The sequence below is a fragment of the Symphalangus syndactylus genome, chromosome 13 (genome assembly GCF_028878055.3).
Source record: "Symphalangus syndactylus isolate Jambi chromosome 13, NHGRI_mSymSyn1-v2.1_pri, whole genome shotgun sequence".
NCBI lineage: Eukaryota > Metazoa > Chordata > Mammalia > Primates > Hylobatidae > Symphalangus > Symphalangus syndactylus.
This window is the reverse complement of record NC_072435.2, coordinates 65,269,790-65,295,484: the sequence shown is the minus strand read 5'-3', so window position 1 is coordinate 65,295,484 and position 25,695 is coordinate 65,269,790. Positions and strand designations below refer to the sequence as shown.

General features: G+C 40.6%; 1 protein-coding gene across 1 annotated transcript in view; it reads right to left on the bottom strand.

Moving 5' to 3' along the window:
- The window catches only part of MYRFL (myelin regulatory factor like), a 124,732-nt gene that overhangs the window by 42,393 nt on the left and 56,644 nt on the right, over positions 1 to 25,695 (bottom strand). The window contains exons 6-13 of the mRNA XM_055237899.2: positions 24,987 to 25,137; positions 20,769 to 20,964; positions 17,891 to 17,967; positions 16,263 to 16,373; positions 14,516 to 14,606; positions 7,609 to 7,809; positions 1,200 to 1,308; positions 357 to 466 (exon numbers count right to left, since the gene is read on the bottom strand). Coding sequence (XP_055093874.1) covers positions 357 to 466; positions 1,200 to 1,308; positions 7,609 to 7,809; positions 14,516 to 14,606; positions 16,263 to 16,373; positions 17,891 to 17,967; positions 20,769 to 20,964; positions 24,987 to 25,137 — 1,046 coding nt within the window. The remainder of the gene's footprint in view (positions 1 to 356; positions 467 to 1,199; positions 1,309 to 7,608; positions 7,810 to 14,515; positions 14,607 to 16,262; positions 16,374 to 17,890; positions 17,968 to 20,768; positions 20,965 to 24,986; positions 25,138 to 25,695) is intronic.

The following is a 25,695-nucleotide window of genomic DNA, read 5'->3' as shown; positions in this document are numbered from 1 at the left end:
AAAGATGAAGTCTAATTAAAACTTTTTTGTCAGTATTTATCATGATGTTTGGCCCTTGTTTAAAGTGCATTCATGCTAAGTGGACTTTCCTAGTGCCAGTTAAGATCTGCTGAACTCGAATTCTTACTATTGCGTATGCATTTTTCTTTTTATCATATGGAACTTCTTTTTGGTGCTTATAATCAATTTGAATATCAATTATAAGATAGTTGATACCTACTCACTCCACAACTCAGTGAAGAATTATTTTAATGTCCCACCTCCCGGTTGGATGTTTCAGCCCGTTGTGCTATCACAGAAGGGGGTTTATCCCTAGACTGATAGCTTATAGCAGCTGATATCTTTTCAATGATTACCTTATCCACCATGAGGAAGTTCTCCAAGGTCTCTCCGTTTCCACAGGTGACATCACCACCCTCTCTTACTGCTCTGGGCAGGATTTCTTGCACCTCCTGGGCAATCATTCCTATATACAAAACACTCCACAAGTTTAATCTTCAAAGAAAGACCTTTCTGGAGAAAATCCTCACTAAGCTTTTGCTTTGATCTACAATGCATTTGCAGCAAAGAAAGAATTTTGAGCCAAGAACCACTATAGGATTAAAAGTGGGAGTGTTTTCTGTTTTTTCTTTTGTTTTTTTTTTTTTTTTTTTTTGAGACTCTGGGCCAACAGGGGGAGGTAAGTGCCTTAAAATCCCTGTCCATAGAAGTAAAGGAGGGAGAAGGTGGCAGGGTAAGTGGATCTAGATAAGAGAAGGGGTAAGCAAAGTGATGTTTATACTCCAATCCAGGAAACCTAAAGAAGGAAGGAATATTTTAGGGGCAAAGGCTTCCTATAGGAAAAGAAAGGAAATCAAGCTAACGCCCCACCACCTCCCGACTGCACAATGCCGTTCCTCACATAGGTTGAGCTGCCATCTGTCCCTGAACCCTCAGCCCATGAGCAAGAGGACTCCAGTGCAAAGAAACTATATATTCAACCTACTCCACCAGTACCTTGGGGTGGAGGAGTGGGGGTGTTGAGTAAAAATGACACAGAAATTCTTTAACCTTTCCTGTTCTAGTGACTATGAGTTTCACAGAGAACGAGTTAGATCAACATAGTGTCAAATGCCATAGAACATAACCTCAAAATAAAGAGGAAATTAAAATTTTAATAGTTGGCAATACAAAATTAAAAGGGGAATTTGTGTGTGTACCTGTTTGATGGGCAGTGTTTATTCCCATTGCAGATGCAAATTCAGGTTTGTAGTCATATTCGACAATTCTCATTTGGGCTATTCTTTTCAGCTGTTCATTTGTGTCAACCTAATTTAATTAAAGAAGAGCAGATTTTACTCGCATAGATGTTTGCTATTCAAATTAATGCCCAGAGTGACCCAGAGAAATCACTGAATTGCTTTTGGACATTTTGCTGGAGATAATTTCTTCAAGTGGATTCCAAGCCAGGATTACCCAACTGCTGGCCCTTCAGGACCCAGCCACCCTCCTTCCCCTGGACAGACCCCCCCCCCCACATCACCCCAGCCAGCAGGGCATCCTCTACCTGCAATCACTGCTCTCACATCATTAAAGGCTGTCCCAACTGTCACTACGGGGTCCCAGCAAAATGATAACAATCAAGACAGGACAGTGAACTTTCCCTAAAGCTAAATGGGTTTGATCCAAAGGATTCCTCTTTAAATTGAGAGATTTTGTAAATGATAGTAACAGCAGAATCTTTTTTTTAAATGTCTTTATCTGATAAAAAAAAGTTGGCAGCCCTTTGTGGGTACCCTAAATTTTCTTTTGGAACATAATAGAATTACAAACAAATACAAATATTTATTGAGTAGCTATTGAGGCAATTAAAAGTAAACTGCCTGGGCATTCATCCATGTGATAGAGGAACCAAAAACGCTTGTTGTTGTTGTCGTTGTTGTTGTTGTTGTTGTTGTTGTTGTTGTTGTTGTTTTGTATTTTGTCGTAGAGACGGGGTTTCACCGTGTTATCCAGGATGGTCTCGATCTCCTGATCTCATGATCCGCCCGCCTTGGCCTCCCAAAGTGCTGGGATTACAGGCGTAAGCCACTGCGCCCGGCCAATTGTTGTTGTTTTAAGAAAACCATTGTCATAGCCCTCAGCTCCTCCCTTGACACACTCCCCAAGGTGGCAGGAGAGCCCCTCCACCATCGTTTAGGATTCTCAGCCCTTCACTAGCTGGACTGGCTGTGAAAGATGGTAGCTTGGTGCTTAACTGGCTAAACGGATTAGCTTTACTTCAGGAAGTTATTCCAGAGTATAATTCTGAGCTTACTGCCATCATTCATTCTTTGTTTTATTCGACTAACATTTACCAATCACCTTCAACATATCATGCACTACTAAGTGTTGGGACTTAAAAAGTAATTGCCTTGAGCTGGAGGCCATTACCCTCGGCAAACCAACACAGGAACAGAACACCAAATACTGCCTGTTCTCACTATAACTAAGAGCTAAATGATGAGAACACCTGGACACATAGAGGGGAGCAACACACACTGGGGCCTTTTGAAGGTGGAGGGTGGAGGGTGGGAGGAGGGAGAGGATCAGGAAAAACAGCTGATGGGTACTAGGCTTAATACCTGGGTGATGAAACAATCTGTACAACAGACCCCCATGACACAAGTTTACCTATATAACAAACCTGCACTTGTACCCCTAAACTTAAAAGTTTAAAAAAAATTGCCTTTTAAAAGTTTGTGGTCTAGACAGGAAGACCCAGCTGATATATACATACATAATCACATATGATTATATTACAATGTGAGAAACACAGTACAATGATGGAATTATGCACAGAGAATCATTACAGCTCTGAGGAGGTGTTGAAAATATTCTCAGGGACATGTAAAGGAAGGCTTCCTAGCGATGATGAAGCCCAACCGAGATCTTGGCTTACTCCAGTTCCTCAGACAAACTCTGCTCCTTTCACTTCCCAGCCTTTGTTCATGCTGTTTTCCCAGACTCAAAAGCTCTTCCTTCCCATTCCCTTACCTTCCCCTTCACCAATGTAAGCATTGTTCCTCAGAGAAGGATCTCTTGACCTCCACGTCTAGGCAAAGTTCCTCTGCTTTATGTGCTCATAGCACCAGTTCTCCTTCACAGCATGAGTCACAATTACAAGACAACTAATTGTGTCAACTTCATTCTTTGTCTTCTCCTGCATCACATATACCCCGTTGAGAGTGAGGACATGTTTAAGGCCATGGTTCACCACCATATCACCAGTTTCTAGTACAATTCCTTGCATGTTGTGGGTGCTCAACTAATTGTTAAATACATTAATAACTTTAAGCATTAGGGAAAGATGTAAGACAGGAAGGGAGGGGGAAGGATGAGACTAAGACAGGAATGCTAGCCAGACAGAACACCATGAACCAAGGCCCGAGAGAGCAAATGCCCTGAATGACATCTGCACAACCAAGGCAGAATTTGGCATTACTGGACTAGAATGGTTAAGGCCAGAGGAGGGACGGCCTTGCAGGTCATACTTGGAAGGAACGGTCACAATCTCATATAGCCCTGTGCATGTATCTATCACTGTGAGCGCCTTCACTCAGTCAACAAATATTTATTGAGTAGCTACTATGTGCCAGATGATCTCCTAAGCACTGGAGATTCAGTGAATGTTTCTCATTTGGAGCTTAAAGTTTAGTAAAAGTTTCATTCTTGAGTCTTATTTATCTCAGGACCTGCACAGTACCGAGCAAAGTGTCTGACATGTAATAGGCGCCTAAAATTTTTGATGGAAAAAAGAAGGAATAAAAGAACAAAGGTATTAAAATGGCAAGACAATCCCTGACATGAAGAGAATTGAAGAGAGAGCGTCAATCAGGAGGCAGCCTGGACTGGCCTTGCACTGCCTAGGCCCTACCCAGTTCCTCAGCCATAGGCCCCTGGGAGTTCTATGCCCACTTCCTATTTTCCCCTTTGTTCCTGCCTCACGTGCAGGGCCCCCACTAAAGAAGGAAGCAGAGGCAGTGTCAGTTCCTTTGTTGCAGATGGAAAGCAGGGGAGAAAGTACTCTCATGTAGGCTGTCCAGGCTACAGAGAGGGAAATGGTCCCTGGTTTCTAAACTGGATCCTTGATTCCCCAAGACATACTGCTAGACATAGCATTAGGTTCTCTGGTACTACTATCATCCTCTAGACAGATTTTCAGCCAAGAAAAATTTTGACAGTTACTTGGAGACCTAAACATTTTATATGACAATGTTCCTCAAACAAAATGCTTTTCTAATTTCTGGACTTATAGTCTTCCCAAAGCTGAATATAAACAGCAGCCTGTATTGCATGATCCCTATGTGTACACTTGGCCTAGGGAAAACACTTGAGGCAAAGGGTGTGCCTTCTTTGAATCCTCCCCAGGAACCCTACCCAAGCCAGCACTTATTGCTGTGCCTTGCTCTTCAATGCCTGTTGAGTAAGAAACTGAAAACTGAATTTGGGTGTCTGCTTTGACCTTGCCCACAGAAGTTTTTGAAAGTTTTGACCATGAATGCAAATAGCCATCAGCATCATGCTGCCTCACACCCAAGGTTTCTATAATATATCATTAGCTCAAGAATTGCATCACAGAGAACACCTTCCAGTCTGTGGGACTCAGTCTGTTCAGGGAAGGCTATCCGTCATCTGGTGATGGCCCACAGCCCAGCTGCAGTCTGGACTAGGAGCAGCTTAAATGACACCTGCTCACCCTGAGCAAAGGAACTTCTGCATTTGGCTCCTGGCCCTGAGGGAGACTTTGCATATTTGACTTTCTTGATCTTTTTTCATGTCTACATTTGTCTTCCACTAGCACACGGGTAGTGTGGTTAGGAGAAAATCAAAACAGACTTTGAGCATTTCATCTTAATGATTCCCTTTTCTGGCTTGAATTTTTGAATATCTTGCTCCTTTTTTCAGCCTTCACCACAGAATTTGACTGATGCATTCTATTCTCAACTTCCTCATGATTTTGGGCATTGACATTGAGGTTCTTCATGTGCCTTTAGTGTTCAGCGTGTCCTTTTCCCCCTAGTTTTGCTCATTTTCCACTGTCAGAGCTGCATGTCCTTCCATAGTCTGCAGTCACATTAGTAGACACGATGCCAATGGATGGGTAAGTTAAGCTGCTCCTCTGCCCAGGACCTCAACTGCAGAGGTTTCAGTCATATCTGTGTCATCTTCTCCATGTCTTGGATCTGTGTCCCTGTGAGCATCAGAGATTTCCCCGACCAGGACTTTGTAGATAATCATGTTCTTAATATCCACAAAGCAATCTGTGTTTCCTGAGTGAGGAAACACATAGGGCAAAGCAGCAGCCTATATCCATTTTCCCCAATTGTAGTATTAGGTAACATATTTGACCATTACATTTTGTAGCAGCTCATCCATTCAGAAGCCAGCTGTGGTTAGAATGCACTCTTAAAGAATAAGAAATTGCTTCCAGTCCTATGCATGCCATCAAATTGACCAAGGGTCAGATCCCCAGAGTATTTGAAAGAAAGGCTCTCTTTTTAAAAGTTGCAAAAACTAAGTCAGGTAGAGGTGAAGATGAAATTCACACATCTGTCATCAGCATCATCAACATTACCATCATCTCCCTCATCTCTGTAATAAACAGTGGATTGGGACAGACAAGATTTCTAGGAATATATATCTCAAAAATGTGCATAGATCTATTAAAACAAATCTATTAATATGAAATCATTTAATAAATAAATTACATGTAATTTTTATTTTGTATAAATAGAAAATAAATTCTCTTTGCTTAGACTTGTCTGGCTAAAAAATACCTTACATATATGAGTTTAGAAAAATCTCTTAACGTGGGTAAAATGAATATGAGCATTTCCTGTTCAGACAACAAAACAAGAGTCACAAATCGCCTCTGGGCCAAAGTTCTTGGGCTGGTGGTTGCCAGAGTCAGGACTAAACTCTTAGACTTCTAACCACGGACAAGGATTTTCTTTATTCTATCATGCTGCCATGAGCAGGAAGGGGATACAGAAATTTCACATTTAGAGCCTGGATTGAAGTGACATTTCATTGATATGGAAAAGGATTTTTAGAAGGGGTGTGAGAAGTTCTCCGGAAGCTTGTTATTTTAAGACAATATATTTTCTTCAAACCAAGAAGCAATATTTGAAGACTTTTGGTGAACGAAGTTCTGTGTTAAGCCTGGTGGTAGCAGGAAGGGTTGTACAGGACTTTTCTCACTTGTTATATTCAATTTACATTTTAATAAGACTTGGTAGTGAATTGTATAGCCAATTGCAAGGATAAATTTGAGTTGGTGTGACCTGAAATGCAAACAGATGATCTCTCTCTAAAGTTCAAAGGCACAATATCTAGGACTGACATCTGGAAATATATGTAAGAACTCTCTAGCTCTGCATTCTCATCTGGTTAGTAGGTCACAGCTCTTCTAATATGAACCACAGCTTCACAATCAGTATAAAAGTCTATAATTACAACCATTCTTTGGAATCCTCTAAGCAAAGGAGGACATTCCTTGGCTGGTTTAGGAAAACCAGTGCAGATTTGCACCGAGAAAGGAATGCAGTCTGGAAGAGGGGCTAATAGTGAACAGATTAGGAGTTCTATTAGCTAAAAAGGAATAAGGAAAGGAGAGAAAAGGAACTTTTAAAACAGAGCTTCACAAATGCTGTCAAGAGAAGTCGTATGAGTGAGATGATGGGGAAGTGGTAGAAGCAATGAATGGGAAATAATTAAATGGTAGAAAAGTTGGAATGAGGTGTTAGTAGCTGGCTAACAGATTGGAAGCTTAATCCTCATCCTTATGGTCTACATAGCAGTTGTAGCTTTCCAAGATGATTCAGTTCAACTGGTTAAAAAATAAAAAAGAGCCAAAGGTGTCAGGCAGGCAGGCAGGCACCATTTTCATCTTACAGCTGAAGACACTGAGTTCAAGGAGATTAAGCATTTTATCCAGGGTCACATAACTGGGAAGAGCCCAAAGCGGAGGAGCCATCTCCTGACATCTAGGCCTGACTTCTGGTTTCCTCTAGGTAACTGCCTCTCCACAGAGGGAAAAGGTCTTCACCCGGAACTCTTGGCGATGAACTGACCAAGTAACAGATGAGGAGGAGGAGCTTCTCAAGAGTTCCTAGAGAAAGATGATGCCTGGGGAAGATAATGGCCAGTAGGGTTGGTGCCAGGGACTCCAGAAGGAAGAGGCTGGAGACATCCAAGAGAAATATGATCAGGAACTGGACTGAGACAGTGCTTGGAAGATGAGTGGGGAGACAGAAAGGAAAAAGCAAACTCTGGAAGCTGACAAAGTGTGGAAGGAAGGGCAATGGCCTGTGGAAAATAATTGAGACTTGCTGCCTGTGAAGCCAATGACATGCTGTCCTTGCCCACCACTCCTGTCAGGTAAATCCATTCACTCAGGGAGGAACTGCTTCACAATTTCAGCAGAGATGCCCAGCAGCTCAGTCATCATTTTTAAGCAGTGTGTTCATCTCACACCACTGGGTGACATGTAAAGATGCGCAGTACAAGGTGTGTCAGAGGCCAGGAGCACCCAGCACACCTGACTGGGGTGTCAGAGGAGGCGCCAGGGCCTGACTCTGTGCTCACCTCCTGGATATTCTGCTTTGCCCGGCTGTCAGAGGGATGCATGATGGTCCCCATCACTTTCATGTTGCCACAGACAACCAGGGCTTCGTCCGGCGCATCTGTGTTGATTCCTATTCGACCGTGACAGACAACAGATTCTGGAACTTGTCCTCGCTGCCACAAGGCATCACTGTCATTTTCAAATTGCCCAGGGTTAGAGGCCTGGAAAAATACATAAATATATTACAATTAAAGTTACAGTAGCAGGAATAGATGATCATCTTAGTGTTTAGAGCAAATGCAAACTGAATATTATCTAAGTCTTTCACAAGAGAATCCTGTATTGAGTGGGACATTCTGACATATCCAAGTAACTCTGGGGCCCAGGAGAGCCGGGGAGGCTTCCCTAACCACTCTGCCTCCCCACTAGCAGAAGCTCTTTATACTCTGATTTGAAACATCCAATCTCTATTGCATCTATCTGGAATTAAGAATGTGATCAGTTATACTAGGTGGATGATAAAGAAGAAAACTAAAAATGGTTATCTTTTCAGGAATAGTCATCATCACATCATCATCATGATTTAAAATCAGAACATTACATCAGAAAATATTACAGGTGTACTAAAGTCAGATAAATAAAAATATCTTGCATTTAGCTAGCCCTATTATAGTTTCAAAATGCTTTTATATTTATGATTTCATACACAAGTGACAAGCAAATATAATACAAATATATTTAATATACATCAACTATTCCCTAAACACAGAGGATACTGAAGGAAGAATAATAACAGCTACATTTGTTGTGCGATAATTCACAGTGCAATTATATGAGATATGTACTACTGTCCTCATTTTATTGATACTGACACTCTGAAAAGATAAATAAATTGCCCAAAGCCACAAAGTTAATAAGTTCTGGAGCTGGAACTACAAGTCCTCTGATTGTTAAATAATGATTTGCCTATTTCATGGCATTGCTTAGAAGTAGTCCTGGCAATCTTCAAAGAAAATCCAAGTGAAACCATTCGACTAGAAAAAGGTCTGGAGATTTTACTCTTAAATAAAATTCTTTGTCAAAGAATATTCCACTGTACTGCCTTCCTTCCTCCCTGCTTCCCTGTAGCCACTGAATATATTCCCAAATATTTTCAAGTAGGCATCTCTAAATCCCACAAAACCCTCACAACAATACTAATTTGTTTTTAAAATTATGACGTATTTTTATGATTGAGGCAAGTTGTCACAACTTTAGACAGTTGCGATCCTGATTATCTAAAAAGTCAGTACTAATACTTGATTTTTTACCTTTCTGGTGGTATATGATACATTGCAAGCTCAGCACCTGAATATGCATAGATTTTCTCTGAAGACTACTCAGGGAACCAGTAACAATGGTTTCCTCAAGGATGGAGCCTGGAAGATGGTAGGAGGGAGACTCACCTTTCACTATATACTCTCTTGGTATTGTTTGAGTGTTTTGCCATATGCATTTGTTACAATTTTAAAAATAATTAAAAGAAACCACAAAGTTTATTTCTTAGTTTGGGTTTAAAGAACTTTTTGATGTCTTCAATTTCCTAATTCAGTCCCAAGTGTCTGAACCCTGAGCTGCTTGGAAGACTCAACCATTGATACTTGATAGACAAAAGCAGTGAAAGAGGCTGGGTGTGTGGTGGCTCACACCTGTAATCCCAGCACTTTGGGAGACTGAGGTGTATGGATCACTTGAGATCAGGAGTTCAAGACCAGCCTGGCCAACATGGTGAAGCCTCATCTCTACTAAAAATACAAAAATTAGCCATGTGTGGTGGCATGTTCCTGTAGTCCCAGCTACTCAGGAGGCTGAGTCAGCAGAATCACTTTAACTCGGGAGGTGGAGGTTGCAGTGAGCTGAGATCATGCCACTGCACTCCAGCCTAGGGGACAGCGCAATACTCTGTCTCAAAAACAAGAACAATAACAACAACAACAAAACAGCAGTGAAAGAATGTAATGTAAAGTAATGGGGTGGGAGGGTAGTGGGGAGTGGGGGAAGAATATAAAGTAAAAGCTTTGAACATTATTTTGTGTAAATTTACTTGAACAAAGAGCTTTTCTGTAAGTTCCCTAGAGCCCCTTGGTTGTGAATGGCAAATTGGCTTTGACTCAAATCCTTTTACAGCAACGAATCAACTAAATCCAAAGGTATGCCATATAAGATGGTGATGTATTTTTCTCTATTTTGAACATAATGAGCCACCTCAAGGAAACAAAATAAGACAGTGATGAATTTTTTCGTAATGAGCTTTGGGATAGTTATTATCATGTTGGTAACTTGATACTGGAACAGCAGATAGAAGTGGATTTAATTTTTTGGAACAATTGCAATATTCTCACTTAGCTTTCATCAGATGAGAACTCAAATCCCTAAAATATGTTCACATTATTTTGGAAAGGGCCACAGATTCACAACATTCTAAATATATAGCCCTAGGGAGAATTCCTCATCAGTAACAGGAAACGTTCTCATAAGATCTGTGAACTTATTTCCTTTCTCTGGAATCCACAACCTTCATGTGTCAAAGCAAGCCACAATATACTACCTCTTTGTGGAATGATGAGTTTGTATTCATATGTGACCCAATAGTGGCTGATGGATATCAAACACCAAAACGAATTAATTAAACTTTCTAAAATACTTTTATTGTTTGTCTCATATCCTCTTATTTAGGGAAGAGACCCGAGCATTCTAGCCTATGTTATAACACAAACTAGCTGTGTGACCTTGGGGCAGTCACTTAATCTTTCTGTACTGTGTCCTCCTCTGATGAATAAAGAATCATGTCTCTTTTACCCACCTCATAGGGTTATTGTGGGATTAAGTGAAATCACGTGTGCATGAACAGTTTGCAAAGATGAGGATGAAAAGTCTCAAAGTTATTCTCGACACACTATCCTGGGCACAACAGCAGCTATTTAACCTATAATTGCTTCATCCGCTCTCCTCAACAACGCACCTGCAGAGTTGCACAATTCCAGGGGGACGCCTTTCATAAAAAATACAATGTAAATGGCGCCCCCTGCAGATTATTGAAATAGAAAACAGCATCAGCAGCAATTTGAAGCCTATGCTGAGTTAGAAATGAAAAGTTGGAATTTGTTTTACCATCGTTTGGGATTCGAAAGCAGCCAAAGAACTGATAGAAGAGCTTGACCTGAGGAAGGCAGCTCTTAGGAAGTCCATTTTTGCACTTTTTGAAAGGGTTACAGAAAAAGGACCTAGAAATACTCTCTGCTGGTGCTACTCAAAGCGTGGTCTGCAGGCTAGCAATATCAGCATCTCCTGCAAGCCTGTTAGAAATGCATATTTTCAGGCATCCCTAACCTACTGAATCAAAAACACAGGTATTTGTGTTCTTACAAGCTCTCTGGGGATTCTTATTCATAATACAAGCTTGAGAACTACTTCTTTACGCCATATACTCCTGGTCATAAGTTGCCCTTCTGTAGTTGACAGAAAGATCTGTTGAGTCCAAAACAGGCATTACTCCATAAATTGTTTTCTTTGAGTAAATAAAAATTCATCTGAACTTCAAAAGAGGAATGCGTGTGTCTGTGTTTGTGTGTGTGTGCATGTGTGCACATATGCATTATTATATCATCTTCCCCAACCCTAGGTTTGGCTTCCCACATCACGCACTGTCATTTTCAGAGCAGTAGAGGAAGAATTCTTGGGGACATGCCCATTTCTATTCTTCTGGAAAAGAAATTGGAATAATTTATTGGTTTTAAAAATGAGGAAACCCTAGAGTGTCTTTGAAAGGCAGACAAAAGTAATCATCCCTTCTGCTTGCAACACTGCACTCCAAACCAGGTTTAATTAAGTATTTTAGAAGGAAAGTGGGGCTGAGATAGAAGAGCCCAGTCATTAACAAGGGGAATCTGAAGGAACTCCACTGGGGAATGCTCCCAGAAACAAAGACTCAGCAAATAAATCTGTTCTTTGCAGTAAGCCTTAATTTTCATTAAATTGGTCAATTTATACTACAGGATCATAATATACTTCTAAAGCTGTTTTGATTGACAACCCAGATGAACAATTACCGGGTTCTGCCCACCATTCTCTCTCCAAGCAGAATTCTGACAAGCTTGGTCTCCTGGACCCTTCCTGGAGGCCTGGAACTCATCTAGGTCTAATCCTCATACAATCACCCTTACCAAATAGTAAAATGCCAATCTCTGCCATTAGGAGGAGTGGTTCTTAGGCCACAGAACAAGTCTGGATTTGCTTAAATGCAGTTTTCATTTCTCCATTTAATGTGGTCAGGGCTTGTAGTGTCTTTGTCAAATTTTTCTTCCCATTCTTCATTCTGGAGCTTAAACTAACATAACCAGGCCATGGCCTAAGAGGCCACATCTGGCTCTTTTGTAGAATGTTGGCTGGTCTGCCCTCTGCCCAACCCATTTGTATGCACCTGTATAGGCCCCTCTAGAATCTCAGGTGGTAGAAAATGTATTCTGTGGACATTTCTAAAACTCACTAATTCAAACAATAATGCCATTTCTTAAACAATTAAGCTGAAAAGTCTGCATTCATTTTCATTTCTGTGTTTTAGAGTTTGAATGAAATAATATCAATAAGATATTTCTAGTGGAGGGATGAATGGTTGATGTTAGTAATCCTTTTCTTCTCATTGCTGTTAGGGTAACTTTTGTGTTATCCAGCACACTTGTAGAATAGGGTATTCTCGTTTTTGTTTTTGTTTTTTTTTTTTTGAGACGGAGTCTCACTCTGTCACCCAGGCTGGAGTGCAGTGGCACGATCTCGGCTCACTGCAAGCTCCGCCTCCCGGGTTCACGCCATTCTCCTGCCTCAGCCTCTCCGAGTAGCTGGGACTACAGGCGCCTGCCACCACGCCCCGCTAATTTTTTTGTATTTTTAGTAGAGACGGCGTTTCACCATGGTCTCGATCTCCTGACCTCGTGATCCGCCCGCCTCGGCCTCCCAAAGTGCTGGGATTACAAGCGTGAGCCACCATGCCCGGCAGAATAGGGTATTCTCTGTAACCAAAATTGTGTCTGGGAGAAGACTATGAGATCTGGAATACAATCATTTTTTAAAATAAAAATTTAGTGAATAGCATGATACCCAAACTATGCTGAGTAAATTTAATATTTTTGGTATTCATACCGAATATGAATTATAGAACTTTCTACTTCTCAAAGTCATCATTATGATCTCATTATCATTGTGCTTTGGATTTGAGGAGATGCCAATTAACAGAGAGTTTTTGGTAAACAGAATGCTAGAAAGTGGAGCTCCCTCCCTGTCATGTTGCTGTTGTGTAGACTTGCACAGCAGCTGCATACAGCTTTGCAGGAGCTGTCAGCAGCAAATGGAGAAACTTTGTCACTAGGTAAATTATTCCAAGTATGCAGGTGACTAGCAGACTATCTGTCTGAAGTATAAGTTATACAGCTCCGGAGAGTACTGTCATGATATCTTATCTATGCTAACTCTGAAAAGAATGGCATTATCTGTCTCTATTCCTTCCTAAGAGAAACAATATGCAACCTAGGTTTCCAGACTTTACTTTAAATCTGATTTGTTAGCACAGCAAGACAATTCTAGATTACATCAAATGAGATGTCAAAGATGGCCCTGGCCCCTGCAGAGGCATGGACAGGCACTCTGTGACTGGCTTATGATGCAAGGAGAGGGCCCCACCTGCCTCTGCCCCAGATGATCCTCATTTGCTACACGTTATGTCAGAACCCACAAAAATGCAGCCTGGAGTGTGCATGTCCTTCCCTAACCCTGGGATTGCTGAACACATAAGTGTTTTACCTCATTTCTATCATTACTTCATCTCCATTACAACGCTGAGACACAGTTAAAGGATTTCCACTAATAGGAGGCTTATTAATTTTAATTGACAAAAGGAATTACAGAGGGCCCTTTGTTTCAGAACAGTTCGACACGGGCAAGGAGAGATGCCATTTCCCCAAATGGGCAGATCTTCTTTTCTTCCTCAGGGCCTCAGGTTAATAGCCACATACATGGGCAGGCCCACAGTGAACACTGTTCTCTATCGGAGTTTGCATGCCTTCCTGTATCACTTCAAAGATCCATAACAACACAGCCCCTCCCAGGGCTGCCAGGCCTGTGGCTACCTGTTACTTCATGCCTCTGGTATTTTCAGTGGTGGCCAACCTGAACTCACACAGCTGCAGCTGCAGCTGCCAATAGCTTTATGTTTTGTGCCTGCCAAGACTCCCCGGCACAGCTGTGACCAATCATTCATTCAGCAAAATGTGCTGAGCCAGCCATTCCCATGTGCTAGACAGTAGCCCAGATGCCCTGGTACCACCAATCACATTTGGCCTGGAATGCTTTCCTACCACTTTCCCTACCCTGTGGGCTTTGGGGTCAGAGAGATCCAGGCTCCATCATTTACAATTCGTGAGATCATCGGTTAGTTACTTAGCCTCTTAAGCCTCAGTTGCTCTGGGTATAAATAATGTAATGTGAAAGAATAACAATGTAAAATGATGTTATATGTAAATTGTTTAGCTCAGTGCCTAGAACATAGAGTAAAAACCAGAGTTTCTCGACCTCAACACCACTGACATTTTGGGGGGTATAATTTTTTATTGTGGAGGTTGTCCTGTGCATTGTAAGGTACTGAGCAGAATCCCTGGTCTCTACCCACTAGATGCCAGCTGTGACAACCAAAAATGTCTCCAGACATTGCCAAGTGACCCTTGGAGAACAAAATTGCCCTCGTTTGTGAACCACTGTGTGAAAACTAAAATAATAGTTTCTGCTATTACTATCATTATCATCGAAATAGCATATTCAAGCACACCATTGAAAATTCAAATTCTGCCTACATGGGAGGAAAGCATGTGAGATCCAGAAAAGTCAGAGAACTGAGCTTACCCTTACAATGATCCTTTCAGAGATGTGGGCAGACAACAGATAGAACTGGTCTTGATTAGCAGCATACAGTCCAACCACCAACATGAAGTATCTAATTCAGAGACAGCAGACCAATGCCAACGCATCAGGAATGCAGACACAATTCGTACAATCAAATACCATCCAACAGTTGATCAATAGTGAACTTATCAAGAAGAGTTTGCTTATTTAAAGACTGCCTTTTCCCTTCTGTTCTAAGTTGTCCCCCCAGTGAAACAAGAGAGTAGTTGATTCACTTGCTATTGTTCTGGGTCAGCTCTTTGCCCAGTTGGTGGTATTTGGGAGCTGTTTTACATGCCCCAAAAGAGGAGGAAAGCAGGTCACCCTGAGGAGATGTCCCAGGAGGGGTCTGGGTCAGCCTATCTGTGCTGATTCAGCACAGGCCTCTCCACGCTGCAGTCCTGGGCCCTCAGCACAGCATGGCTCACAAATACAACAGGAAGCCACCTTAAAGTCCTTTTGTTCAGAGCCACAGAAGCCACATGGCCTGGGCCTTAATGGAGACTGACTCCTAGAGTCTGCCCTACCACACTGGATCCTTACCAGTTCAGCCTGCTCTTGGCCATATATCCTGTGCCTTCAACAACCTCAGGGCTTGACTTTAGCCCCTTCAATTGCTTCCAAAGCAATTTTCATCACTGTTATTTCAATTGCCTCTTCATATGTACCACCGATGAGACAGTTTTAAGACTAGACCACTTCTTAAAAGTCAAAATTAAAACTATCCTCATCAAAGAAGCTTTTTTCCAAGAACTGCAAGAAAAAGCTTCACCAGCTTCCTCTGTAACACTCCTATTCTCCTAGAGAACAAGAGTTTCCCTCTGCATCTAAAGTAAATCAGTAAGAGTAGTAACTGTTATCATTATTAGTATTAGTTACTATCAAGAGCTCAGTGTGCCATGTACCGGGCTAAACAGTTTACCTACATTAGTTTATTTTTATCCCCAAAACAACTTTATTGGAGTAGAATATTGTTATTGTCTCTATTTTATAGGACAGGAAAATGAGTCTCAGAGAGGTTAAGTTATATGCCCGAAGTCACTCACCTAGTAAATGCCAGTATCAAATAGTCAAATTCAATTCTATCCAACTCCAAAACCTATGTTCTAAAACCAGCTGTTCTCAAACTTGAGCATGTATCAGTGTCACCTGGAGGGTTTGTTAAACTACAAATTGCTGAGCCCCATCCCCAGAGTTTTTGATTCAGAGTTTTTGATTCTTCAGTAAGGCCCAAGAACTCGCATTTTTAACAAGTTTCCATCTCTGCTAGTCCCGGAACCATACTTTGAAAACCACAGGTCTAAATCATGAAAACATGTTATTTTCTTTTTTAATCAAAAAGGTCATAGCAGAACTTCAGGACTAGAGATCAGCACACTGGTTGAGAAATGCAGTCAGTCCTCAATCTGTGGATGGCAATGAGACATAAACATGTGGTCACTCTAGAAAACCATGGAGGCAATCGAGCCAGGCAGAGATAGGGCAGGGCAGGAAAGTGGCGTTGAAGGGCATGGGGGTGGGAGAAGGAAGATGTCCACAGGTAAAGGAGAAATGTTAATAAACTGAGAGTCAGAGAAGGGAGGAAAGTGGCTTAGAGGACCTGTGTTCTGGCTGGTAGCACTAGGAGGATCAGAGGGGCCACAGGAGGGCACTTCCTGGCCAGATAAAGTACCCGGCCACACTGCCATGCACACAGTGACATCAGTACCTCTGGTCTGGATTTGGTTTTCCCTTTTTTCTCATATTATTTGCTGTGGTTTCACTGAAGTGTAATCGTCCCAGCGTTACTTTGGTGACCTGGTCAGTCAGTAGATCAATTCTAAAACAAATAGCAAAAAAAACCAAGAGACTATAAGAGAACACCAAATCTCTGATCATATCTAATCCACTTTCAGTTCTCACCACACTGAAAGAACAGTTTATTTTAGTCCCCGATTATTAACTCCTATCCACAGCATGGTCAGCAATAGCTGCCAGGAAGGCCATGGAATATCTTGAAGGGTAAGAAATGCTCAGTCAGTAAAAGCTCAAGCCTGGAGTTTCCAACTCACAAGGGCTGCATGCTCCATATACCCAGCATGGGTTCTTTCACCTCCACAGTGGGGAAAGAAAACCTTTCATTTGTGCCGCTGCCACTGTTGTGATAGCACTCACCTCCTGACTGAAGCAGTTTAGGTCTCACATGAATGCCTTTGCATCCCCTTCACGTATTTGCCTCTCTTAGCCTAGCAGTGGGAGGCAGCTTCCTCCAAAGGAAGGCCACAGACACCCTGCCCAGGCAAGGGAGAACCAGATGCACCACGCACATTTAGTGCGGTGTTTGTACAAGTGGCTTCTGGACTGTCCAGGCCATGAAACCATCTTCTTCTCAGCCCAAAGGGGGTTGACTCAGGGTCAAAACCCTGAAATGTCTCCACTGCATCCCTGCCAAACCATTCAAAAAGCAAATCCCACTCACTGTAAGTCATCCTACAGAGAGGACTCTAGCTTGGACTGCCATATTGCTTTGCATACTACCAGCTATATATGCTTTCTATATTGGAATCCATTCAGCAAGCAATCAACATGGCTTTAAAGAATAAGGAAAAATGACTTCTAAGTACAGCATGGATATACAATCTTGAAATTAATTCAATCAACATCATGCTGATTTAAATGAAAAATTAAAAGAAAGATCTAGCCATAATTTATCTCAAGGAACTAAAGTTGTTAGTAAGATTGTTAGCAAAGTTTTTAGCAATAAACTATATAAAAATAAGTGGCTTTAAAAACGGATCGTTTTATAAAGAATTTTTGCAACAGTTTCAATGCATAGTACAACTTTACTTTTGTTGATAAACATATATTCATAAGATTAACATTAATACTACATTAATGGCAGGGCGCTGTGGCTCACACCTGTAATCCCAGCACCTTGGGAGGCTGAGCCAGGCGGATCACCTGAGTTCAGGAATTCAAGACCAGCCTGGCCAACATGGTGAAACCCCATCTCTACTAAAGATACAAAAAATTAGCCAGGCGTGGTGGCTCATGCCTGTAATCCCAGCTACTCTGGAGGTTGAGGCAGGAGAATCCCTTGAATCCAAGAGGCGGAGGTTGCAGTGAGCCCGGAGCGTGCCACTGCACTCTAGCCTGGGCAACAAGAGCAAAATTCTTTCTCAAAAAAAAAAAAAAACACTACATTGACATTATTAATTTGGATTCTATTCTATGGTAGGTTTCATTTTAAATAAGCAAAATAAATTAGACAATAAATAAAATTATATATATATATAAAACAAAGTAGGTGTTTATTCACAAAACATTCACAAAGGAATTCAGAAAATAAATTCTTACTTAACAGGATTGAAAATCTTTTTGCTCCTATCTGCTTGGGACTGTTCAATAGCAATTATTTGATTGGTGGCTTCTACCTGTATGAAACAACAAAAAGTAAACTAATTAATTAATTAATTAATTAAAATGTTAATTAGCAAAGAATGTTCGAGTACTTAAAAAGCTTTTCAAGACATCATCCTAGGCACTAGGCAGGAGGAACAAGTCACTGAAAAGACACATAAGACAATAGTCCCTACCTTAATGCGGTGTTCTGTTGATGAGGAAAGAAATAAATACCTGTGAAATTAAACAATGAGAACACAAGACAACAGAGTATTTCAGGTAGGCAGTGAATACAGAGAGGGCTGGAAGCTGGCTGAAACATCAGGAGTAAGGCAGCTCCTTATTTATTCATTCATTCTAGAAGTACTTATGGAGCACCCACTATGTACGAGGAACTGCTTTAGGCATTAGAGATAAGAACTGAACACAATTAACAAAATTTCTGTCCTTGGGGAGCTTACTATGAAGAAACAATGATATACAATATAATAAATAAAGCATAGGAATTAACATTTATTCAGCATCTGCTACAAATTCCTCTTGTTCTGTGAATATTGGAAAGGACTTGTGAGACCAGCCCTGTAATATACAACTGGTGGGTATTCACATTGTAACAAATCTTTCTAGAAAGCAATTGGTGGCCTATATCAAGAGTTTTAATAATATGTATCTTTCATGTGTAAATTCCCCTTCTGGAATATATCCTTATGCAAAGGTTGGTGGATGTTCACTGAAGTTTTATTAACAATAAAAAAGGGAAAATAAACAAAACTTCTAATAATAAGGGAATTAACATGATGCATCCATACAATGGAAACCTATATCATCTTTGTGAACAATATTTTTATGGGGTCCTTAATAATATCATATAATGTGATGTTCACAATATATTACTAGCAATATGAGATTAATTTTAATAACAGAAAAAAATGAGAAAAAAATAGGCTACCAAATGGTGGATCCCAAATACAAATGAATTTTATCTTTTTCATACATTTCTATTATGTTCCAAAATTTTCATAACGAACTCATATTACATTCATAATCATAAAAAGAATGTCTTTTTGTTGCTTGTTTGTTTGATGTTTATATGTATTTCTGTTTTGTTTTGCTTTGTTTTTAAGAGCTCAGTTTGGTGCAAGAACAGTCATGTGTGCAGCAGCCAAGCCTTAGCGCCTAAGCCCAGGTTAGCTATCAGAATAAAATGTGTAGGCCAGGCAGAATGGCTCATGCCTGTAATTCTAACACTTTGGGAGGCAGAAGCAGGAGGATTGCTTGAGCCCAAGAAGTTGAGGCTGTAGTGAGCCGTGATAAAGCCACTGCACTCCAGTCTAGGTGACAGAGCGAGACCCTGTCTTAAAGAAAACAAAACAACAACAAAAACAACTAAATATGCAGATAATGAATGCTTCTCTCTCTTAGGAACTGGATGTAAAGTTACAGTTTAAGAATTACTTTTTGATCACTCAGAAGTCATATTACCTGCATTCTGCTCTATCATTTACTACCTCGGATGAATTGTGTAACCTTATTGGTCCTCAGTCTCCCCTCTGTTAAACTGTAGAGGAGGGCGTTGACTAAATTAGTGGCTTCTTGGCTTTTTTTTAGGTCACAGATCTCTTTGACAATCTGCTGAAAATAATGAATCTACTTCATATGAAAATGAATCAACATCAATAAAAATAAAATAATTAAGAATACATTTAGTAAAAGAATTGCAAGAGTATTCACTGAAAACTATAAAACTATCATTTGAAGTGATGCTGTGCCATTTTCTGAGCCCAGGCTTATGAAATTGACATCTTGGCTGGATATAGTGACTTATGCCTGTTATCCCAGCACTTTGGGAGGCCAGGGCAGGAGGGTCACTTGAGCCCAGGAATTCAAGATCAGCCCAGGCAACATAGTGAGACCCCATCTCCACAGAAACAACCAGGCATGGTGGTACACACCTGTGGTCTCAGCTACTTGGGAGGCTGAGACCTAGAACTCAACTACTTGGGAAGCTTCAAACTATAGTTTGAAGTGATGTTGTGCCATTTTCTGAGCCCAGGCTTATGAAATTGACATCTTGGCTGGATATGGTAGCTCATGCCTGTTATCCCAGCACTTTGGGAGGCTGAGGCAGGAGGGTCACTTGAGCCCAGGAATTGAAGACCAGCCCAGGCAACATAGTGAGACCCCATCTCTACAAGCACAGCCAGCATGGTGGCACACACCTGTGGTCTCAGCTATTTGGGAGGCTACCACTTGAGCCTGGGAGGTCAAGGCTGCAATGAGCCATAATCATGCTGCTGTGCTCCAGCCTGGGTGACAGAGCAAGACCATGTCTGAAAGAAAGAAAGAAAGAAGAGAAGGAAAGAAAGAAAGAAAGAAAGAAAGAAAGAAAGAAAGAAAGAAAGAAAGAAAGAAAGAAAGAAAGAAAGAAGGAAAGAAAATTGACATCTTTCACTTCACTTGTCTTGCAATGTTTATCCTTAGAAGCCAGCCACCATGCTGTGAAGAAACACAAGCTTTCCCAAAGAGCAGTTCACATGGAGAAGAGCTAAGCCCTGCCAGTTAGAGCCCCATTTGAGCTCCAGCTGATGGCCAGCCCAAACTCAACAGGCATCTGAGTGCTTCTTGAAAATGGCCCAGTTAAGCTGCCCCAGTTGATGACTTCTGAGCAAAGATGAGTTGTCATAGTCACACTCTGACCCAGTTGCAGATTTGTGACCAAAATAAAGGACTGTTATTCTTTTAAGTCATTTTGGGATAGTTTGTCATGCAGCAATTGACAACTGAAACAAAATAAATGTTGACTGATGTAAACTGAACTAAATAAAAGACATACCTTAATGCCAAAAGCTTTCAAGTAAAACATTTCTATTGGCTTTAGGCCCATCTCGGTTTCAACAAATTTTGGACTTCCCCAAACTTGGATGTGAATGGTTATCTGAAAATGATTCTTCTTTTGGCAAACAAAAGCTTCATCTGCTGGTGAAAAGTTAAATCCTTTGTCTATTACAACTCGATAGCCCACATCAGGTCTATGAAAAGAGAAACCAAGAAACCAGTTTTACAAATGTTTTCTATATATTTATTTTCATTAACAATATTAGTTGTATAAACATTTCAAGAAAATGTACTGTGAGAAGTGCCTTTTGCTATATTTAATCAATTGATTTCTTGAATTTTTAATGAGGAAATAAAAATAACATTTCAAAACACAGCTGGCTGTTTCCCACCTTTTTATTTTCTCACAAAGAAGTACAATCTTTTTTTTTTTTTTTTTTTGAGACAGTCTTGCTCTGTCCCCTAAGCTGGAATGCAGTAGCACCAACTTGGCTCACTGCAACCTCAGCCTCCTGGGTTCAAGCAATTCTCCTGCCTCAACCCCCTGAGTAGCTGGGACTACAGGTGCGCACCACTACGCCCGGCTAATTTTTGTATTTTTAGTAGAGACAGGGTTTTGCCATGTTGGCCAGGCCGGGTTTCAAACTCCTGACCTCAAGCGATCCCACCCACCTCGGCATCCCAAAGTGCTAGGATTACAGGTGTGAGCTACCGCACCTGGCCAGAAGTACAATTCTTGCCAAATGGAAGCATTATTTTTTTCAGATTGCCTTTCCCCTTTGTACTTTTTAGACTTTTGACTCCACAATACAATAGAAAGATGTAGGCTAGATGTTGAGAAGTCAACACATTACTTAGACTTGTGAAATATCTGGGGTAGAATTAATCTCTTTTCTCCTTTAGGAAAAAAAAAGTCTCAAAATTTCACCAGCAACACCATATTTAAAAAGTCACTTGGATGAAAGAATATTCAGCCTATTGATGATCACATGAAAAAGCAGACTTAGCAGAATTACCAGGAATAGCTCTTAAATCAAATCAATCAGAGCCAGTTATGCAATCGATTGGAAACCTGTTTTCACTAGAGTATGGTCATTTCCTTTTTATTCTCCCAATTTGGTAATAGCACTGAAAACCTACAACGGTGGTTACTTCTGCAGAAAGAAATGGGATAGTGGCAGGGTGGCTAATCAAATTTTTGCTTTATTGGTTTTATCATTGCTATTTCTAATAGCAATGCTTTGTGTATATAAATTGAGCATCCCAAATCTGAAAATCCCAAATCTGAAGTACTCCAAGATCCTAAACTTTTTTTTTTTTTTTTTTTTTTTTTTGAGACAGAGTCTCGTTCTGTCTCCCAGGTGGAGTGCAGTGGTGTGATCTCAGCTCACTGCGACCTCCGCCTCCGGGTTCAAGCAATTCTCCCGGCCTCAGCCTCCTGAGTAGCTGGGATTACAGGCTCCAGCTACCATGCTCGACCAATTTTTGTATTTTTCTAGTAAAGATGGGGTTTCGCCATGTTGGCCAGACTGGTCTTGAACTCCTGACCTCAGGTGATCCGCCCGCCTCGGCCTCCCAGAGTGCTGGGATTACGGGCGTGAGCCACTGCACCCAGCCGATCCAAAACTTTTTGAACACCAACATGATGCTCAAAAGAAATGCTCACTGGAGCATTTCAGATTTCAGATTTTTGGATTAGGGTAAATATAATACAATCTTCCAAAATCCAAAAAAGTTTCCAAATCAGAAATACTTCTGATCTCAAACATTTCAGATAAGGAATACTCAAACTGTAATAGCCTTAATAAAATAATTCTAAAATGTTAATAAAAAGAAAATATATTAAATGTATAACATTATCAAATAGAGAATATAAAAGTTGAAAACTTCTTTGATGAATCTTTCCCATGCATGATGAAAATATGCAGCAGGATTTTTAATTCATCAAGCTTCCTAAATGTGGGTTTCTTCTCAAGAAAGAAGCTCTCCACAAGCAGAGGAGGGCAGTACTCACTGCTCTACTACTGTACAGATCTGTGCATCCTGGGATCTCAATTTGGATGGCTGCTATTATAATGAATAACACAGAGTTTCTAAATTTTCCTCTAATTCCAGAAACAGAAAAAAATAATGGGTCTCTTGGGAGAAGAGTGTTCATGTTCTTTGCACCTTCCCAGTGGATCAAGTTACTGAGTCATTGGCTACCCTTAAGAAGCCAATCAGTCAAAGGCTCCACAATCACTGTGCCTGCCAGCAGCAAAAAGAAAATCCACTGAATGAAGAATTTGATAAAGACTACATGTCTTATGCCATCTGGAAACTGCTTATTGACTCAAGTTTCTAGAATTAATCTGCTAATTTGTTCATCTAAAGGCTAGATGGATAGAACTATATAGATTTTACTACAGAGGGTAATAAGAACTGTCTTGGTTGAGAATAAAACATTTTTGGTGATGTTTTATGCTTCACTGTCAAAAACTCTGAAGAAAAAAAGTACAGCTAAGATATGAGCATTAGGCTGAAATTTAGGACACCAATAATCAGAAATAGAATCAATCAATAAGAATTATACTGTTGATGATTATTGTGAACCTTAAACACCAATCTCTGATTATAGAAATCTGCTTACCTAAGAATGGCAATTCTGCTTCTGATATCAAAAGTTAAGTATAAAGTCAATTAAACTGGCTTTTTAAAAGTTCTTTGATAGCACTGAAACATTATTCAGAAAAAAATTGATAAAATTTTAATGCCCTAACTGTACTGTTTTTAGGTTACTTAAGAAAATGATATTTTTGTAACAAATTAGACCTAACTATAGAAGAAAAGACGGATGTTTTTCTGTCTTCCTAAAAACTTATACCAATATATTGATATAAGTAGTGAAATTAGGAGGGCCTGAATTCTAAACTGGGTAAATATTGCCTTCCTTTTTTGCTTAGGAAAAGTGAATTATGGCTAAATACTCAACATAAATCTGCCTCAATACTTTTGAGTTGATACCATCTGTGTTCTCCTTTCTTTCCATATCCTCTGTGTTCTCCATATTTTTCTAGATTATTGGAGCCAAGATAGGCTGTTCAAACAAACTTAAAAATGTTTTCAAATAAGAAGAGGGATAACACTTACCTTGAAAACTTGATCAACTTGTTGCATAGAGCCTGGGAAGCAGTTAAGTTTTAATTAAAACATTGAGCCTGCGTGTGACAGTTTCATACCTCGGTGCTCACATTTCTTATAGAACATGGAATGTTCCCCAAAAGATAATCTAATGAAGGCCAAGCCTCAAAGCCAAAACCCATGGACCCCTCATTTCTTTTTCTAATTGCACACAGTAGAAAAGACACAAAGTCATGACATTTCAATGATACAAGGAGCAATGAGCTTCCTTTAGCTTATTAAACACACCAACTCCCAAAGTCTGTTTAACTCCCTAGATTTTGTTTTAAGGAAAATATTTCTTCCCTCTAGTACATCCACCATAAAAGTCCTAGTGATAAGCTTTACTGTATTTGAATTTGGAAAATTTTAACTTAAGTTATAGCCCAATGAAAATTCTAGAAGACTTAAGTAGGTAAATTACATGCTAAGAAATAAAGAAGTTTAAAGGATGTTTAAGAGTAATAATATAGGATTCCACATTTATTTCTTGAAACTATATTATGTCATAAAAATTGGGTGAAGTTTTTCCACTTTTTTAGGATGTTTTATGATTTGACTTCAGACTCCTTAACATAAAGAAACCACCTACCACGATTGCTGCAGGATATATTGTCAGTGAACTTGGTAATATTCATTCACAGCATATATGTTGGGGGTGGTCACTGGCTCACAATTTAATGTGGCCCCCAGAAAAGTATTTTATGGCATTATAAATGAACTGCAGGATTAAACGTTAGTGATTTGGGGAATGTCTATATTCCAGTTTTTAGTTTAAACTGGGCATGTGATCCCAGAAAGATTCCTTCTTTCTCCATCACTTAGTGGTTAAATTATAATCAGATAGAACTATAAGTCTGGCTTTCTGAAGGCCAGAAACCCATGTTCCAACTATTTATTTGTTAGGATGCAAAAAATGAGGAGTAAGACAGACACTTTCTCATTGACTTGCCCCACTTGACCAGAGGTGACATCAAAGCTCCAGTGCTTGAACTCAGTACTGAGATTTGGCACTGTCTTTCTCCCCCCACTCTCCAGCCCACCCAAGGCCACTTACAGTTTTTCATAATGACTGTTTAATAAGCTGTGCCAAGGAACACTATGGTATGGCTGCCACTTCAGAGCAGGAGAGCACTGGTCTGTAGGCATTCCGTTCTGTCCCTCACTGTCAGGGTCCTGGACTTCACTGCTGTGACTCCTACTTGTCACTGCAAAGAAACAGGTGGGTCAGAGCCTTCCCTCCAGGCTGTTTTTCCTGGACTCACAGCTAGCAGCGTGAAGCTGATGAGTGGGCCATGTGTAAGGCAGAGTGACCGGGGAAGTGTCATGTGCTGGGGGTAGGAGGTGTGCTGCTGACCTCATTTTCTCATCTGTAAAAGGAGCAGCCTGGGGTCAGCGATGTCAAAGGGTGGGGGGTGAACACCGGTTGGAAACTTTGTCCCTAATATCTATCTACCCTACATCCTGCATAGCTTCTCCTCACTTTCAGTCTGTGTGGTTGCAGTGAAGTTCACTCCCAGAGCCGGGAGGGTAGGTGACCCATCTCAATCAATCAAAGTACAGCATTCAGTCCTTGCATCAGTAATTGCATCAGCGGTGGACATGTGGCCTATCCCAATTCAAGCAGAGTGGATCTCAGCACTTCAGGGATGCTCACTCTTCTCCATGAGGTTTGAACCTGCAAGATACATTGCCAACAGCTGCTGGCACCATTTTGGGACATGAGGGAAAAGCCCATCTGGGAATGATGCCAGCACAGCAGAAGG